Source organism: Chelonoidis abingdonii, chromosome 7, assembly GCF_003597395.2.
Source record: "Chelonoidis abingdonii isolate Lonesome George chromosome 7, CheloAbing_2.0, whole genome shotgun sequence".
Classification (NCBI taxonomy): Eukaryota; Metazoa; Chordata; order Testudines; family Testudinidae; genus Chelonoidis; species Chelonoidis abingdonii.
In genome coordinates, this window is record NC_133775.1 from 78710000 (window position 1) to 78728893 (window position 18894).

The following is an 18894-nucleotide window of genomic DNA, read 5'->3' on the forward strand; positions in this document are numbered from 1 at the left end:
TGCTTATGGATCTGCATCCCCTGAAACATCCCATGGTATATTGGGTCACTTCTCTTCAATCTTCTTCCTTAGAGCTCATGATGAGCTAAAAGCTTCAGTCCAATCCCTCCCTTCTATTTTAGCAGTTGTTTTTTTTTTTCACTCACTGAACTCCCATAGCAGGATATCTCAACTCAAAAGCAAACAAAACAGCACCCTAGGGATTGGCCATAGAGACTCTGGAGATCATGTCTGGAATGTATCAGCATTTCAGAGTCCAGCTCTTCTACAGAAAGGTCATTTTAGTCTCTCCTACACTTTACATTGCACACGAGACCTTATAGAAGTCCCTTCTCCACTAGAGAGGACTCACCACCCTTGTACAAAAATAAAAGGCAAGTACAAGAGCACTGAAGATGACCTTGATATTAAGACCTGCATACTAATCTCTGCATGCTAAAGTTGCTCCTTTAATCATCAAGTATTATTTTCCTGATATTAGCAGCCTCTAAACTATGTACTTGGAACTGCACAATGAACCATTTCCCTCCAGATATTCTGATATTGTCTCTCTAAGTATCAAACCCAGTACCATCCCACTGGAGGAAGCGGAAGCTGTTTCACTGCTACTATCTCTATTCTCCTAGAAACATGGCCTAAAAAATCTTTCTTAATAAACTTGGACTTCGCTTTAGGCATCCTCCATTTGGGCAACAGTCACTGCCACTAAAAAATTGGGGTGAGGATAAATCTGAAATCCTTTCAAAAAGAAGAAGTGGTAGTAGAGGTGCTAAGGTCAACATTTTTGTTCAGCTCAAGTTTCAGTGGCAAACACTGGCATTAACCCACCATCATTCAGACACTTAATACACGTTAACTACATAGTTCACTGTCTGAGTCTCCTCTGTCCCATTATTTCTGAATTATAACCTCCATCCATGCAACTCTGGGGAACAGCAGGAGATAAACTATAGATCATCTCCAGGATTTCCTTCTATTGTTATATAAAAGTCAACGCGTGTGCAAAATTCTTGGGAACAAATCTGCATGCATAGGTCAGTAATCTGCACATCAGTTTCTCATCCAAACTAATGACAAGAATTGGAATTAAACATAATTATATGATTTCCTGTGAAAGAATTTACGCACCCAGTAGCACTAAATACGAAGATGAACAGAATATGTTGGAGAAGAGTCAATGAGGCTTTGGTAAAGGGAAATCATGACTATCAGAATTCTTTGAGACTGTCAACAAACATGTGAACAATGATGATCCAGCGGATATAGTGTACTTAGACTTTCAGAAAGCCTTTAACACGATTCCTTAACAACAGTTCTTAAGCAAAGTAAGCAGTCATGGGCTAAGAGGGTAGGTCCTCTCACGGACCAGTAATTGGTTAAAAGACAGGAAACAAAGGGTATGAACAAATTTCCAGTTTTCACAGTGGGGAGAGGAAAATAGCGGGTCCCTCAAGGATCTGTACTGGGACCAGTGCTGTTCAACATACTCATAAATGATATGGAAAAAGGGGTGCACAGTAAGACAGAAAAATTTGCAGATGATACAAAATTACTCAAGGTAGTTAAATACAAAACTGATTGAGAAGAGTTACAATAGAATCTCACGTGACTGCGCAGATGAAATTCAATGTTGATAAATGCAAAATAAAGCACATTAAAAAAAATAATCCCAACTATACATACAAAATGATGGGGTCTAAATTAGCTGTTACCACTCAAGAGAGAGATCTTGCAGTCACTGCAGACAGTTCTCTGAAAACATCTGCTCAACATGCAGTGGCAATCAAAAAAGCTAACAGAATGTTAGGAACGTATAGGAAAGAGATATATAGGAAGACAAAAAATATAATGCCACTATATAAACCTATAGTATGCCTACACCTTGAATACTATGCACAGTTCTGGTCACCCCATCTCAAACAAGACATATTAGAACTGGAAAAAGTTCAAAGAAGGGCAACAAAAACAATTAGGGGTATGAAATAGCTTCCATACAAGGCGAGATTAAAAAGACTCGGACTATTTAGCATAGAAAAGAGACATCTAAAGGGGGCTATGACAAAGGTCTAGAAAATCATTAATGGTGTGGAGAAAGCAAATAAGGAAGGGTTATTTACCCCTTCATATAACACAAGAACCAGGCATCTCCCAGTGAAATTAACAGGCATCAGTTTAAAACAAACATGAGGAAGTACTTCTTCACATAATGCACAGTCAACCTGTACAACCCGTTGTTAGAGGATGTTGCGGGCCAACAGTATAACTGAGTTCAAAGAAGAATTGGATAAGTTCATGAAGGGTAGTCCAACAATGGCTATTACCCAAGATGGTCAACTCCATGCTCTGGGTGTCCCTAACCCTTTGACAGGCAGAAACTGAGAGCGGATGACAGAAGGATGGATCACTCGATAGCTATTTCCCTTTTGAAGCAGCTGGCATCAGCCACTGTTGGAAGACAAGATATTGGGCTAGATGGACGATTGGTCTGACCCAATATGTCCATTCTTATGTTCTTAATCAATGCAAGCAATCTGCATTTAATGCAATTATTAGAAACAAATAAATCCTAATAACTAATCATATATTAGCTACCTTAATACTATTCATTCTGGATCATGAGGAGCTTTATCTCATCAGTTTCAAATAGATCTTATGCTATCAGAATTAGAACAGTTCCTACCTTACATTTACATTCCCTGACTTTGATCTCCCAACAACATTACTACTCAGCCAAGTGTCTCGAAAATTAGCAATTTTACTAAAACCTTTAACTTAAATACACTTAACAGTGGTGCTTCTCACCAAATGATGCACTGAGAAAAATTCAGTCTAGTTTACTTTCAGCGTGGTCCATTGGGACTGCTTCAGATATAGGAGACAGTTAAGAGATTACCATATATACTCACTCATAAAACAAATTTTTTTAGTAACAAAGGGAAGCACCAGAGAAGGGGGTCAGCTTATGAATGGGTATAGAGAGGAAGAGGTGGGACACAGCCCCAACCCCCAACAGAGGGAGCAAGGAGAGGCAGCAAAGCCACAGTGGAAGAGGCGGGGCCAGAGTCGCTCTGCTTCTGGCCATGCTGCTCTTCCCCCAGCCTCCAAAGCAGCTGCAGCTCTGGGGTGGCAGGCTGCAGCCGGGCCACTCGGCCCCACTCCCCAGAGCAGGCTGTGGCCAGCCGCCCGGGCACTGGAGCACGCTGTGGCCATGCCACCCATCCCAGCCAGCTGGAACATGCTGCGGCTGCGCCGCCCAGTCTGGCGCACCGGAGCAGGCTTAAGCTGTGCTGCCCAGCCTGCTGAAGCAGCTCCAGCCAGGTCAGAGATATCCTCCACTGGCCCTCCTCAGATAAGGTGGGAAGAGATGGGATGGGGAGAGTGGGGGGTCCCGGGCTAGGAGTGCGGTCATGTGGAGGGTGGTCACAGGGGTTACTCCCCTGACTCCCAGCTTCTCCCCCAAAAATATATTTCCCCACCAGTTGCTGTCCTGGCCCATCAGGGTAAGCAACTGGCACGCCGGGACACTTTGTTTACTTAGGTTTACCTCCATGCCTGCGGATGCTCAAGGTAAACAAACCATCTTGGCCCACCAGCAGCTTATCCTGATGGCCCGGGGAGCCAAAGTTTGCTGACCCCTGAATTATAGGGTCGGCTTATGAACAGATTATTAAAAATTCCATTTTTACTTATCCATATTGGGGGGGGTCGGCTTATAAATGAAACAGCTTAGAATCGAGTATATACGGTACATTCCCTGGGAAAGCACACACTTTCAGGAAACATTCCTTTGTTAACCAGTAGCATGATCTTGCACAAAATAACACTCATGATTCCTCACTTAAAAAAATAAACCCTCAATTCAAGATGCAGACAACTAAGTCTGCTTCCAAACAAAAGTATCCACAGCTAAACAAGGACTCTGCACCAAAAAAAAAAAATCTAGCTAGCATTTTTCTCCTAAGTGTACCTTCACATTTCTACAAAGATTGGCCTGGGTCAACCCCTGATGGCAAACCCATGATGGCAAAACCCATGAGAGAACTTCAGGGAGAACACTTCTGTGAAGATCTGCTCATGGATATCCTCCCCATATCATTCTTTGAGAGAGGTGGAGTTTGTTGTCCTCCATACACCTCCCATGAAATAGACAACACTGCCTTTCATTTAACCATTATACCAGGGACCACACACTGGCTGTGGGACCCCAGTAGATGGGTGCTCTGTGATAAAGATAATACTATTTGGGTCTGCATTATCTTTACTGAATAAATTGTGCAAGGCTGAAGGAGGAGTATTGTGTGTCCACCGAGGCTCCAGTCCGGCCACTCCACCTCCATCTCCTACCCATGTGAGACTGCTCTGTGAGATATGCAGAAGGGATCGGAGAAAGTGTTGCCGAAATAGCCAACTCCACTTTCACGTAGGGAAGGGTAAGTGTGCAAATCTAAGGAAGGATACAAAGGCTCAGGTTGTTCAAGGCGAAAAGTTACGTTCTTATAATGCTGTCTTTTAATAAAGTTTAGCCTGGGTAAGTACAGGGCCACATTACCCTCTTAGCATATGTCTACACTTAAAACCCTACAGGAGCACAGCTGCAGCATTTTAGTGTAGATTCTCCTGTCAGCATAGGTAATCCACCTCCACAAGGAGCTCTTTCTTCCACCCACCCAGTGCTATCTGCACCGGGAGTTAGGTCAGTATAGATATGTCTCTCAGGAGCGTGGATTTTTCAAATTGTTGAGAGATATACCTATATTATTATAAGATCCTACTGTATACCAGCCTTTACTCACACTGAGATATCCTACTCCTCAGCTACACCTACTGAAATCACTAGGACAATTCAAGAAGTAAAATGATATTCCATGTTACAATATTAATGGCATTAGAAATAGTCCCCATTTTAAGTACAGGAAATTCACTAGTACTGATAACTCTAAAACTAGAATAAATTTTTAAGTATGCATGTCCTGATCATTCAGCAGCAAAAAAGAAAGTCGTATCCTCAAAGGACTAGCAACCATTTGAAAATTACTTGACACATTGAAGCCTGAGAACAAACGCTGAAGACACTACAGCAATCTGTTTATAAAGAATTCAAATGAAGCAAAAATGCACCATCCAAGCTATTGTTTATGCTGCACTTTTGAAATATTAATTGTAAGAAGATCATTGTACAACACTAGCTGCTTTAAAGAGCCTCAGGAGGAAAAATGCCAGCCCATCCACTAATATAGCTGCTGGAACAAATGAGGCAAACTTCATGTTTCCTTAACACCAGAGTATTTAATCCAGGACTAGGTGAGTGCTTCTTATTTATGACCATTTTCAAATACCGAGGATGCCACCAAGCGTTTGGGGGATTTTTTACTCCAATAGTAAAAGCGGCTGCAGAGAAAACTTCAGAGAAATTCATCACAGAATTTGAAAATGTAAACCAGTGGCCACTGCCACTTCCCTCCTATAAGTACAACTTTCCAGAGCCAGAATTTCCAACAATGTCAAATCACATTATTCAGAATATCGATAAATACACCTCTACCCTGATATAACACGACCCGATATAACACGAATTTGGATATAATGCAGTAAAGCAATGCTCCAGGGGGGCGGGGCTGTGCACTCCGGTGGATCAAAGCAAGTTCGATATAATGCGGTTTCACCGGTAACACGGTAAGATTTTTTGGCTCCCAAAGACAGCGTTATAGCTAGGTGGAGGTGTAATGGCAGGATTACAAAAATGTAGGCACAAAATTCAAGTTAAATCTTGGATAGAAAGCAACTAAGAGGATTGCAAAGGTGAGGCCTCTGGGCTCAGATGCTCAAAGGCATTTAGGTGCCTGACTCTCACTGACTTCAATGGGAGTTAGGCACCTAGATACCTTTAAGGATCTGGACCTTGATCTCTAAGTATAAAGTGTCTCCTTCTAGATACCCTCTAATGGCTAGTCCCAAAAAAAACCACTACTGCCTCTTCACTATCCAGAAGGTTAGTACTGAGATTAATTGGAACAAGACAAACAAGGGACGAACAAAGAAGCAAAACAAGGGAGGGAACAATGAAATAAATTAGGGGAACAAAGAATGGGAGGTTTTCCCTGGCAAAAAGCCATTAGTTTCTCTGACAGAGAAGTTTTCATTTCTGGTTACAAAGATACCCTTCAGAATATGTGAAATGCAGTTCTGTCTTCCTGAGCTTGCACACCAATAGCTCATATGGTTCCAAGCAACAGCAAGGAGAAATTGACAAGACTACTCAGTTTCACTGGTGTTATTCAATGTGTGGGAAAAAATTAAAATGAAATTGACACAATTCTTGTCACTATATTGCCGCTTGGAAAAACTTGGATCAGCAGAGGCAGACAATGCAGCTACTCATAAGGAGGAGACCCCCCAAAGTTCAAAGGCTAGAGGACAGGAAAAATAGCAAAAATATCTATCCATCTCACAACACTCAAAGAAGGTTTTCAGTGGGTGGGGAGGAGAGACAGAAAGGATCCTTTCTACAGTCCATCAGCCAGAGAATTGAGATTTATTAGAGACCTAACTAGCTAGAGAATATGAAAGATGAAGCCCCCTGAACAAGGTTCAGGGAGGGTATACCAATAAAAATCTCAACATCCTTTGACTTCCCAGAAGCTGAGGGTAGGAACGTGACTTTTTAACAGGATCTCACTGGTAGGCATTATCATCCTAGTTAGTAGATCTAGTCCTTCTATTAGAAGGCATCTGGTAAATATTTCAAGCCCTGAGTGTAACCTAGAAAGAAGCAGCCAGAGAAATTCTAATAGGCCTAATCTAATATTTGACAGGCCTTGTTTAGAATGGAGAACCTGAAGTCAGCTGCCTTTGCATCTCTTCCTCCATATGTTCACCTATAAATCAATGCTTAAAGCTTTGTTTTTTATTTTAAATAAAAGGATTGAATTTACAACCATCAAAACTCAGCTATATGATAGTCCAAGAAAATTTTAAAGACAAACCGCTAACAGACTCTCTGTCTAATTAAATTTGGTTTAATTAACTACAATATGTAGTTTCCCAGCGATTCTATCAAGGAAAGGAAGACAGTAATTCTCAGAATACATCTAATAAGTATAAAGAAATCACTTTTTATTTCAAAAGGTAGCCATTGAAACCTTCACTAGATTTGACTGGCTACCCCTCAATTTATATATAATACAACCTTCAACTTTCAGATAAAAAAAAAAAAAAAAGGCCACATATAGTTTGCACACTAAAAACTTGTGGAAACAGCCACAATTTTTTTTTTAATAGATAATTTGTACATCTAGGGGATGCTGAAGCTGAAAGAGAAATCAGTCTCTGAACTTTATAGGAAAAAAAGTTACTAACGTAACAATCTCGGTTGCAAAATTAAGTGAACCACTCCTGTTCACATTAAAATGAAAATGAAACTCAGAAAAATGCAAGCAAATACATCTGTGGGGGAAATAATCCAAAATATACACTGAGACTAAGAGGGACAAACAGGGACGCCAAAGTAATGAAAGAGACCTAAAAGTGATAGTGACTGGAAAAGGAGACATGAGTCTGCTGTGCAGTATGGTTGTGCTCCAAAAGGTCAACACAATTTTAGGCAGCCTCTACTGAGGTACCATGTCATGAACAAGGTTATTGACCATCTTTATATCACATCTGGAATTCTACATTCAGCCATGGATAAATACCAGATAAAGTACTGATAAATCTGGGTAAGTCGAGAGTAAAGTAATAAAAGTTATCAGGTCCCTGAAACAAATTATTTATGATCCCAGATTAAAAGAACTAAATATTTATAGCTTGACTAAGCGTTGATTTACAGATTCCAAATAGCTGAATGTGAGCACCAAGGATGAAGAGGAATTATCTGATACAGTATATCAGAGTACAACTAAGAATAGCAGGCTGAAATTAAGCCAGAAAATATTTAGGCTGAATACCCGGGTAAACCTTGTGCCAATGACACGTATTAGGCTGTGGAGTAACTGCCTAAGGGAAATGAGGGAAGACACATCACATCTGGTTTTAAAAACTACACTGGACGAAACATGAGACAATAGTCAGAACAGGAAAATAATCTAGTCCTAAATGAGTTGGTCTATCCGAGATCGGGCCTACCGCCCTTCGGGGCACTCTGCAAGGCATATCTATAGGTACAGCCATACTTAGGATGGTGTGCAGAGTTCAGACACTGCACTTCCAGCTAGCACAGGTATAAATAGCAGTGTAGATGGTGAGGCACGGCTTAAACAAGTAGAGTGCTTTACACACCAGAACCTCTAGAGTTTATACCATACATGGCTCATTACATGCCCACGCAGTGCCTCCCATGTCTATACTGCTCTTTTCAGCAATGTAGTGTCCCACTGCTTCACCCTGCCAGAGCCTTTCCTGGCCACAGTGAAAGGCTCCAGACGGGAAAGGCTCCAGAACCTCCTGTAGTGCCGGTAATTTACACACCGTCATACATGTAGACATATCTTATCAGACAGGTTTTTGCTTGAGGAAAACTGTAGGAAAGATGCACGCTAGTAGGCAGGGACTAGCTTGTGTACTGTACTTGGAATTCTGTCACTAAGCAGGAACTTGTTATTTAATCAATGTATTGTGTTTGTTGCATGATGTTTCAAAAAGCACACTGAGTTAATAAATAGGACATGCTGAAGAGCACGATTCTGTGCTGCAAGAAACTAAAGTGGATGATCTAACACAGGTATTTTCCACTATTTTTCTTTTCTTTTTTTTTCTTTTTTTTAATAACACCATTACTGTGGGGAAAGCCAATGACAGATTATAGAGAGCAGACATAGTAAACATGCTGCCCCTCCAAGCAGAAATGGGATTGACATAACCCTCTCCTAATACAATACCAACCCACGTGGTCACATGCAACTGATGCCTGTATTTCCCAAATGCCCCCCAATCTGGTTTGCAATAGCTGCAGCAATGCTTCAGGAGACACAGCAAGATAGCCAATACAAAGGACCCAGAGTGCAGAGGTGCCAACTAACTATAAATGACCCAGCGAGCTGAAGCAGGAGTAGAGATGTGTGGGAAATGAAATGTCCCTCCCTAGGAAATTTTCATGTTCAACTTTCTGTTGATTTTTTCCTGACGTGTCAAATTTTCTGTGAAAAGAAATTCTGCACACACATTTTCTGCACCGCTCTATCCCTGCTCCCTGTATCATTTATGCCCTTTGAGTACCTTTGCACTGGTTATCTTGCTACATCAGTCCCCCTTTCAGACACACAGGCACTAGCACTGTGCCAGTATTATTCCCCCTGTAGATTATGGCACTGTCCCTCCAGCTTTCTGCAGCCTTCCAGGCACCGTCATTTCAGCAACCCCCTCTCCAACCCCCAGTGCCCACGAACCAGCACCTTTAGTACCCTTCCCCAGCCCACCCTGGTATCCCTCAGAATCTCTCCCTGACCCACCCTGGCAAGCCCCAGTACCCCCTCCTGACCCACCCTGGCATCCCCCAATACCTCTTCCCAACGCACCCTGGCAGCCCTCCTACCCATTGCCAACCCACTCTGGCATCCCCTGGTATCTCTCCCCAACCCAGCCTGGCACCCCCTTTGGTACACCCCTCCCCAACCCATCCTGTCACCCCCTGTACCCTTTCCTGACCCACCCTGGCATCCCCCAGTATCTCTCCCTGACCCACCCTGGCACCCCCTTTGGTACACCCCCCTGTAACCCATCCTGGCACCCCCCAATACACCTTCAAGACCCACTCTGGCAACTCTTTCAGTACACCCCTCCCCAAGACACCCTGGCACCCCCCAGTACCACTCCATGACTCAGCCTGGCACCCCCTTCGGTACCCCTCCCTCGACCCACCCTAGCACCCCCCAGTATGCTCCTCCCCACCCTGGTATAACCCACGATGCACCCTGGTACCCCCGCGATCTCCTTTTCCCCCAAGCGACACTCCCCCACCATCCTGGACCCGCTGCCCCCGGGGCCATCTCCGTGGCCGACCCAGCGCGCCAGACCAGCTCTAACCGCCAGGCCAGCTCCCAACGGCTCCTCCGCCCGGCCCAGCCCCCCGCGCACTGACCTGGACGTGCCGCGCCATCTTCCCGAGCGGCACCGGGAGCAGGGCGGGGGGCCGTGCCCGGCCCGGGGCAGGGGGCAACGCGGGGGCGGGGGCAGCGTGTGCAGCCTGGGAGGCGGAGAATGCAGTGAGGAGCCGAAGGGGCGGCGCGATACAGTGGGTGAGCAAGGAAACGGGCAGTGTAAAGGGGCGGGGCGTCAGCAAGTGGGAGGAGCAATGCAGTGTTTGCGGGGAAGGGCGTTGCAGTGTGGGGGCAGTGTGAATGGGGGTTGCAATGTGGTCTGGGGGTTGGCGCAATTAAGAGGGGGAGAGGAGAATGGGAGCAGAGAGGAAGTGGAGGGAATGCAGTGGTAAACTGGGGTGTAGGTGTCCGAGAGAGTCTGCAGTGATGAGGTGGGCAGAGGGGAGGCAGTGCACAGCCAGCAGAGGGCAGAGAGCCGTGCAGTACAGCTATGGAGGGCAGGGGGTAATAATGCAGTGTTAGCCAGCCAGGAGTGGGGGAGGCGGTACAAAGCAGAGAAGCAGAGGGCAGGGGGAGTGTGGAGCATGCTGGGGCCACGAGAGGCAAGGAGCAGCCAGTTTTGATAAGATGGAGCACGCAGTCCAGTCTGCTCTAGGATAAATGAGGACAAGAGGGTTGGTGGAGATAGACTGTTGCCCCATTTCTGCTATTCAGTGTGGTGCATGGTCCCATTTCTGCTGCATGCAGTGGAGGGGATGCTGGGGGTGATGGCATGCTAGGCTGGAGAGGTGATAACTGGACAAAAGCCATGAGACTAACTCCTTGTACATGCCACCGTTGCCATCAATGGCAGTGTGAGTCAAGATGGGACTCTATTAAATCAAGTGGATCAGGACCTTTATCCAATAAATGGTCCTTTTGCTGCTATAGTCTTAGTGGCTGGCAGGGGAGTACATCGCTGCTAGCGGGTGCCTCAGTGACTCCAAAATCCCCTGCTTGGTGTAGAAAAATGATCGTCTGCTTAAATCCATGTAGAATGGGTTTACTTTAGGGCTCATTTTAGTTCAAAATCCAAATATAGTAATCAGAAAACTGCATCTGCTTTACTTCCTACATGGAGCCCCAAGAGAGTGTCCCTCGAATTATTTTGCCGCTGGTGAAGAAGTATAGGAAAGGCCAACAGCCTGAAACAGTGCAGTAGGGCACCTGGTTCAGCATCGTGTATCCACTAGTCACTCCTCACAAACACCTTAATGCACCTTGCTGTGCAATATTACAGCATGGTGGGAAGAATTTCCTCCTTTGCCCTGTGTTAATCAGTTTCGGCTCTAAACCAAAGGATTGCTGTCCCTTGTCATTTTTATCCAAGTTACCATATTATCAGGTACTCCAGGATCTCAAATTTGGCATAAGATTGTGGGTTATTTCCTCTGCTGCCTCATTTTAAAAAGTCTCATGCACGTGAAGATGCCACAGGAAGGCCTGAACTGGCACTATTGCTTCCCTGAAGAGATGTGTCCAAAGACCTGGAGTGGAGAGTGAAACTGAAGTTTTCCTAGTCAGTCCTCTTAGTGTTGCTGCTGCTTTTGTCAATGGGTTCTGAGACGTAATAATGATAATCTAGAAGTGCTGGAAATAATTATTTGATGTTAGGAGAGCTTGACACAGAGAGCCTGACTTATATGGTTGTGTGCAATTTGCTGTCACCTGTTTATAAATACAGTAACTCCTCACTTAAAATCATCCCAGTTAACGTTGTTTCGATGTTAGTTGCTGATCAGTTAGGGAACATGCTCGTTTAAAGTTGTGAAATGCTCCCTTATAATGTTGTTTGGCCACTGCTTGCAGGAAGAGCAGCCTGTTGCAGCTAGCTTTTGGGTAGTTGGAACCAGGGTGAACCAGCAGCCCCCCATCATCTCCCCACTCCCCTAAGTTCCCTGTGCTGCTCCTGCCCTCTGCCTTGGAGCTGCTCCCAGAGACTCCTGCTTGCTGTATGGGGGGAGCAGGGAAGAAGGGGGCTAATGTCAGGGTATCTCCCCCTCCCCCCTGCCAGCAGCGTATTATCGCCTAGGCCAACAAATTTGCTACACCCCCTCCCCAACTCCGCCCCTTCCCCAAATCCCCAGCCTACCTCTTCCCCCAGGCGCTCCATGCTTTCCTCCTTCCACCTCCCTCCCAGGCTTGCCGCACGAAAGCGCTGGGAAGGAGGGAGAAGCAAGTAGCGGCACTCAGAAGAGACGGAGCAGAGGTGAGCTGGGGCCCGCGGGTGCAGGGAGTAACCCGGGGGGGGGGGGGGGGCCGGGAACCGCTTCCCGCCCCATCTCACCTCCGTTCCATCGCTGCCAACTGCCAAGTGTGCCGCAACTCCCCTTCTCCCCTATCTCTCCCAGGCTTGCCACGCAAAAGCGCTGGGAGGGAGGAAGAAGCGAGTAGCAGCGTGCCCAAGGGATAGCAGAGGTGAACTGGGGCCGGCGGGCGCAGGGAGTAACTCTTCGGGAGCGGAGCAGGGAACCTCTCCCTGCCCCAGCTCACCATCACTCCACCTCCGCCATCCCCCGAGTGCGCCACAACTCCCCTTCTCCCCCCTCCCTCCCAGGCTTGCCATGGGGAAGCAGAGGTGAACTGGCGCGGGGTGGAGGGCGGCAATTTTTTGAGGGCCTAAGGGCAGCAGATTTGTTAATCTGCCACTGCTCCGTGTTCCTGCACCCCACTTACCCCATCTTCCATAGAGCAGGGGTGACACACAAGGGAGGGAGGGAGCTTCTCTCAGGTCTCAGCAAGCTGATTTAATTAACAAGGCAGTGTACTTAAGCCTGGGGTCAGTTACTTAAAGGGGATATGCACGTTTGTTCTCTCACACACAGGGTGTGTGTCTCTGTCTACCCTCCTTTCCTGCTGCCTTGTAGAGTGTTGGGAGAGTTACCCTTGAGGGCTCAGTCAATTGCTAGTTCATTTAGCAGTAAGGCATTCCCTGGGAAATATCCCACCCTCTGACTTCTCCACCTCAACTAAGCTTCACAATCATCATCACTGTGTACCAGTATTAAATTGTTTGTTTAAAACTTATACTGTGTGTTGGTGTTTTTATATATATATATACACACACACATATAATATAGTCTTTTGTCTGCCAAAAAAAATTTCCCTGGAACTAACCCCCTCATTTACATTAATTCTTATGGGGAAATTGGAGTCACTTAACATCGTTTCTCTTAAAGTCCCATTTTTCAGGAACATAACTACAATGTTAAGTGAGGAGTTACTGTATTTGAATATTATCTTTACCAAACAGCTCCCAATAAGGGTATGAATTGGCCCAGCTGCCTGAGAATGGAGGGAAAACAAGGGAAAAAGTGCTACAAACAGAGTTCCTTGTTAAGTCCCAACTGAAGTCAGTGCTTAGCACCTCCAAAAATCAGGCTAGAGTGTCTGAAATTGGGCCCTCAAAAATCAAAGGCCATGTTAAAAAATTTTGGCCTCAGCCCAGATCCCCTGACTCCCATGCATGCACCTTACCAAAATCACCACCCCTTCTTTATTGCATGAAAGAGCAGTAGTAGTGCCTGGATGATCATAAACAATGGGGAAAGAGAAAGTCACAAAACATGCAAAATGGCACAGAAGAAGGGTACAGAGATACACACAAGGAAAGGGGGTCAGGGGAGGGCCTGTCTTTTTAGTCTGTTTGTACAACACCTGGCACAGTGGGGGAGCTGGTCCTTTACCAGGGCTCCTAGATGGTACAGTGATACAAATCATAAAAATAATCATAGTAATAATAATACTAATAAATCTTAAAGGGAAAACGGGTCAGGAACCCAACAAATATTCCCAAAATAGAGAGAATTACATGAATGGAAACTGAAAAGAACGTCTCAGGGAGAATAAAAATAATGGCCAATTGCTTAATTATAGTGTGGAGATTGTATATGCGTTTCTTCTGGCTATGGATCTGATGCAGGGTAGCAATGAATTGGACTAACTGCTAAAAGAAACTTGTCAGTACAAGTGGTAACTATAAGATTACAAACTTTTTCTGAAAGACCTTGGGCCTACTCAGACAACTGCAAAGTGTGGTATGTATACGCTTAAAAAGCAACGAACAAGACTGGAAATGCAGGGAATCATGACTGCATAAACTGAGCACTGCTGTGCAGAAAACAGGTTACTTCTGCCTAGTATCAAGAGTGAGGCGAAAGAGCGCTCATATGCCATAATCCGCACACATCAGCCCACGCCTCCTTAGATACATCCATTCTCTGCATAAGCCCTGCCCTTTTGTTGTACTGTGCACTTGTGGATTAGGAACCAGATGCATAGGGGGTTTTGGATCACTGGTTCTTAACCATATGTGCCTCATGCATAGGCTCTCCTCAGGCTTGCATGTTGGCTACTAAACCGTGCTTCCTGCTGTGCAAAGCTTTTTAAAGAACAAAGCCAATGAGATGATCATTTAAGAACTGAGCATTTGGTAAGGGATCAGGTGGGCAGACAAGTTGGGGGAGCGTTGGCAGCCTCAGGAAGACAAGGCCAGGTCAGGACTCTCGTCTGAAATAAGTCTAAACTAGTCCTATGTCTACTCTGCCAAAACATCTACTGCTTCCTACCTTGCCCTGTCGTTCTGAGCTGTTTTCCCCCATATGTATTGCCACCTTCTCCCTTAGACTGAGCACAAAGGAGTGTGCATTAGGAGGGCAGAGAGGAGCTGACACAAGATGCAGAGCAACTTTAGGCAGAGATGCTTGGCAGCAGGAGATGGCCGGGGAGTATTGTGCAATCATCTGCCTGTTGGGGTTATATACCTGCCTTAACAATTTCCTCATCTTACTTGCCATAGTTACCAGACAGAGCCAAGATATTGGGTCTTTGGAACAGATTTTCTGATGCAGAAGTCTGAGGTCTGTATCTTGAGTACTGTGGGCAGGGCTGCAGCTCAGGTTAGCAAATTCATGGATCCCGAGATGAAGATGTAGCAGGCCACAAATGCATATATTTATGAAGGGTTCTTAATGGCTTTGTCATACATGACATCACTCATCATCAAATGTGTATGGTAAGGCAAGAATCCACTTGGGTCACAGTTAACATGACAGTGTAGACCCTTTCTGAGCTGCACACACCTATTATGCTGGTTGGGTGCCTATTGTCCACCTTTGCTTGGTGTTTGTATCAGTATAAAGCCTGGTGGATATTAACTAGATAATCTAACATTCCACTGCAGAAGTATGGGCTGTGATTATCCAAAATCACATTCAGTTTGGTTGGTGTGACCTTGGGTGCCTAGGGTAGCTGTCACTGAAAATGCCAAGGTCAGGGCAGATTGCAAAAAGGAAAGCAGATGCTCCCAAAACTGGTGGTTAACGCTGAAGTTAGGCTCACCAACCAGTCACAAACTGTGCTGCTGATCTCCCACACTTGTTATCAAGAAGCTAAAAAAGAAATCATACAGCCCGCTTCACTGTATTGTATTCCAGCACTCTGTTTCCCAATCAGCACATAGGTCCAGTACAGTAGGAAATTATTTAAAAACTCTGTTCACTATACAAAATGTTCTTCTGACCCCAGACGGGTCAATATTACTTTGGATCTTACCCAAAATACCATGCTGCCAGCCAATCCTTTAGCATCTAAAACTAAAGGTTTATTATAAAAGAAAGAAAGAACAAGAAGAGAATTGTTAAATGGTAAAGCACTCAGATACAAAATAGGACTTCAAAGTCCATATATCAGGTTCTTAGCACTTGGCAAGTTTGCTGGCTTGAAAGTCCCTCTGGAACACATCCACATCGTTCATTCAGTCCTTTGTTCAGTGCTTCAGTTTGTAGAAAAAAGTTACTCCAGAGGTAAGAAGCAGAAATGAAGACAAAATGAAGACGATGCCACTGCCCTTTATATTCCCTTTGCCATGCGGCCTGTACTTTCTGTGTCCCAAACACAAGCTTCACAGAACATGGTATGGAAAAGCTGTCCACCGCCCTTAAATGCCTTGCTGGCTCATAAGCATATTCCCTGGCTCCTTTCAGTGGGTTCATTGTATAGTTCATGACCCTTAATGGGCCATCAAATAGGCTAGGCCAAGGGCAGAGAGGAGCTGGCATAGGATGCAGAGCAACTGATGCCAACCTGTCTGAGGGTGTCACACAGAAACACAGCACACATTTGGAAATACAGATATACCATACAGATCTATGACTCACAATACAAAGGTGATAAACATATAAACAAGATTAGCATACTTGGCAAATAACATTTTTACAACTACCCTACAGGGCTTATCTGGTCAGATTATTTGCAGTTTTATAATATTGGTATCAATAATATCATCAAATGTTCCACATATTCCATATAGCGTCACAACTGGATCTTCCTGAGGTTGTCACAGCCATGTACAAACGCCTAATGGTTCATGGCTGGGACCTCATCATCAAAATATCATTAAATATCCCTCTGGCCAATGGGGAAATGTTAATGGGGTAACTATAACAACAATGGTCACCTCCTCTCCTTGTCCTCTTTCTTCTGTCTGCCCTCCCCTTTCTTCCAAAGGAAGCTTCTGTTCCATCAATGCTTGGTAGCAGCTGAGAAATAGATGAGCTCCTTTCCATCTGAATTTGACTTAAGAAGCTGAATGAGGAACCAATGCAAGCTTCCAAATACAGTTTCTTAAGCCCTGTCTACCATAGGCAGAACAGCATTACAAACAACAAAGTGTAATGCCCAGAACTTGCAACACCAGTAAAATGTCCTGTATCCACATACAAATGCAGCTCCAGGAGTTTACAGGCATTGGTACCTTTGATTCATGATTGTACTACTCAGGAGCAAGACTCTGGTCTGGGTGGACAAATGCTGAGAATGATGCTTTTTCCTCACTATGGATAAGTCACACGTTGTAACTGCATCAGTTCAGAGGGCTGTCCCAGCTCTAGCCCATAATATAGTGCCTCACCTTTCAGCAAGCTTTCTTGGCAAGTGTCTCTTGACACTCTCTACCGCTTGCCCCAGACACTGCAGGAGGCCATTGTATCAGTGGATAATGCCTAGCATTTTCTGCAAGTAACTAGAACACACACCTCACTGTCAGCATCCACTCCTCTGAGAACTGAACAATACTCTAGCTCTCTGCCACTATCTAAATGTAGTAACACCTGTAGTGGCAAAACATTTTGATCAAGCTGTGAGTTGGCCAAAGATTGTGTCATCTCTTCCTGGGATCTTGTATGATGTGGTAATCCACGTGGAAGTCACCTCAGAAACTAGCAGAACTAGCTCCTGTCCAGTGCTGTACACGTACACTGTATGGATAGCAACAAATTAAACCTCACATCCCATTTTGTAGACAAGACAGTGAGAGATGTGAAATGAATTGCCAAAAGGCTACACAGGGAGACAGGATTAGAGCTCCAAAGTGTCTGTATCTCAACTCTGAGCTTGGTCCACCGACTACAGTGGCTAAGTAATGTTTAGCGGCACAAAAACTTATAAATACTTTTACCGTTTTAAGATAAGTAATATTAAGGGCCCCTCTTAATCAAATGTGTTAGTGTTGGATTATTTAAATGTATTATGTATTTCACAGTAAATTATTAAGCCTTTGGTTTTATTCAGTTTTGTGTTATACACAATTGCTTGTATATTACAAAACTCCTTCATTCATATTAGCAGGTTAGGATATTTGCATAATGAGGCAGCAATACTGTGATAATAGAACTGATTAAAAATATAACTGCAAATGTACTAAGATTCATAGACATAGTGTTAAGATAAGCAACCTTTTTCTGGGTGAATGCCTTGCTCAAAAGACAGTCAACATGCAATGCTGGAGAAAACTTAAAGCTCTTGTTTCTTTGGCTGGGCGGAATTGGGAGTATTAGAGAGTGACACCATTGTTCACCTGTGGGAATGTGGAACTCATGCCAATTTTGTGCTCTCTCTAGTGTGTGGCTGTATCAATTAAAATGGCTGCCCGTCTTGGTTGCATTGAGGATCCAGTCTTCATAGAGAGCAAGCACAATCATTTAAAGGGCAGAAAAAGTGGGAAACTCCAGGGATTTAAAATCAAACATAACCAGAGGGAGAGTGTGTGTCTATTTCTAAACCCTCAGTGAAACCGCCTCCTAACCCCATTAAAGACCCAGACAGAGGATAGTAGGGCAAATGTAAAACAAGATGCTTTTTGTGGGGAGGTTCTACCACCGGAAATAGAATATAAAGAATAAAACCCTTTTTCAGTTTCTTAAAAATAACAATTTAGTAAAGAGTTTTTGTCTTTTGCCCACCTTTACACTGGAAGCTGAACAGTAGGACACTTTGGAGACACCGTTCTGAAGGTGCTGCATGGTTTTTGGCATCATAACTAATCTTGCTTCCATTGAAATCAATAACTAAACTCTTATTGGCTTCCATTAGAGCAGGACTAGAAACTAAGAATGCATGTTCCTAATAAGAGGGCTCACTTGGACTTCTCTGTGGTTTTAATGTACTATTTCCAGCTCAAGTGTGTGTCTCATTATCTCCTGTGTGGAATGGCGCCATCCTACTGAATTTGTTGTTACTGGGTTATTTGACTACACCTCTTGCTAAAGAGAAACCATAAATTAGATCTATTTGTTTGTGTTTATGCATATTGTTATCCCACCTGAAAAAGGCTGAATCTGTTGTATCCTTTTTATTTAATTTAGAAAGGTCTGTTTTAAAAATAAAAAAAAAGAGAGAGAAAGCAGCCAAGAAAAGATCAGCTTGTTGCATACCCTCTTTCTTGTATGACTTCCCTTTTTTTTTTGCACCATATGTCCACTGAAAGGAATAAGAATTTCATGGCAATAAATAACACAGCAATGTAGTGGTTAAACTACCCCAAAAA

General features: G+C 44.2%; 1 protein-coding gene across 1 annotated transcript in view; it reads right to left on the bottom strand.

Moving 5' to 3' along the window:
* Positions 1-10246, bottom strand: part of RANBP17 (RAN binding protein 17) — a 258121-nt gene extending 247875 nt beyond the window's left edge. Inside the window, exon 1 of the mRNA XM_032768764.2 lies at positions 10073-10246. Within this exon, the coding sequence (XP_032624655.1) occupies positions 10073-10090 (18 nt within the window). The 5' untranslated portion in view covers positions 10091-10246. The remainder of the gene's footprint in view (positions 1-10072) is intronic.
* Positions 10247-18894: the final 8648 nt, after the last annotated feature.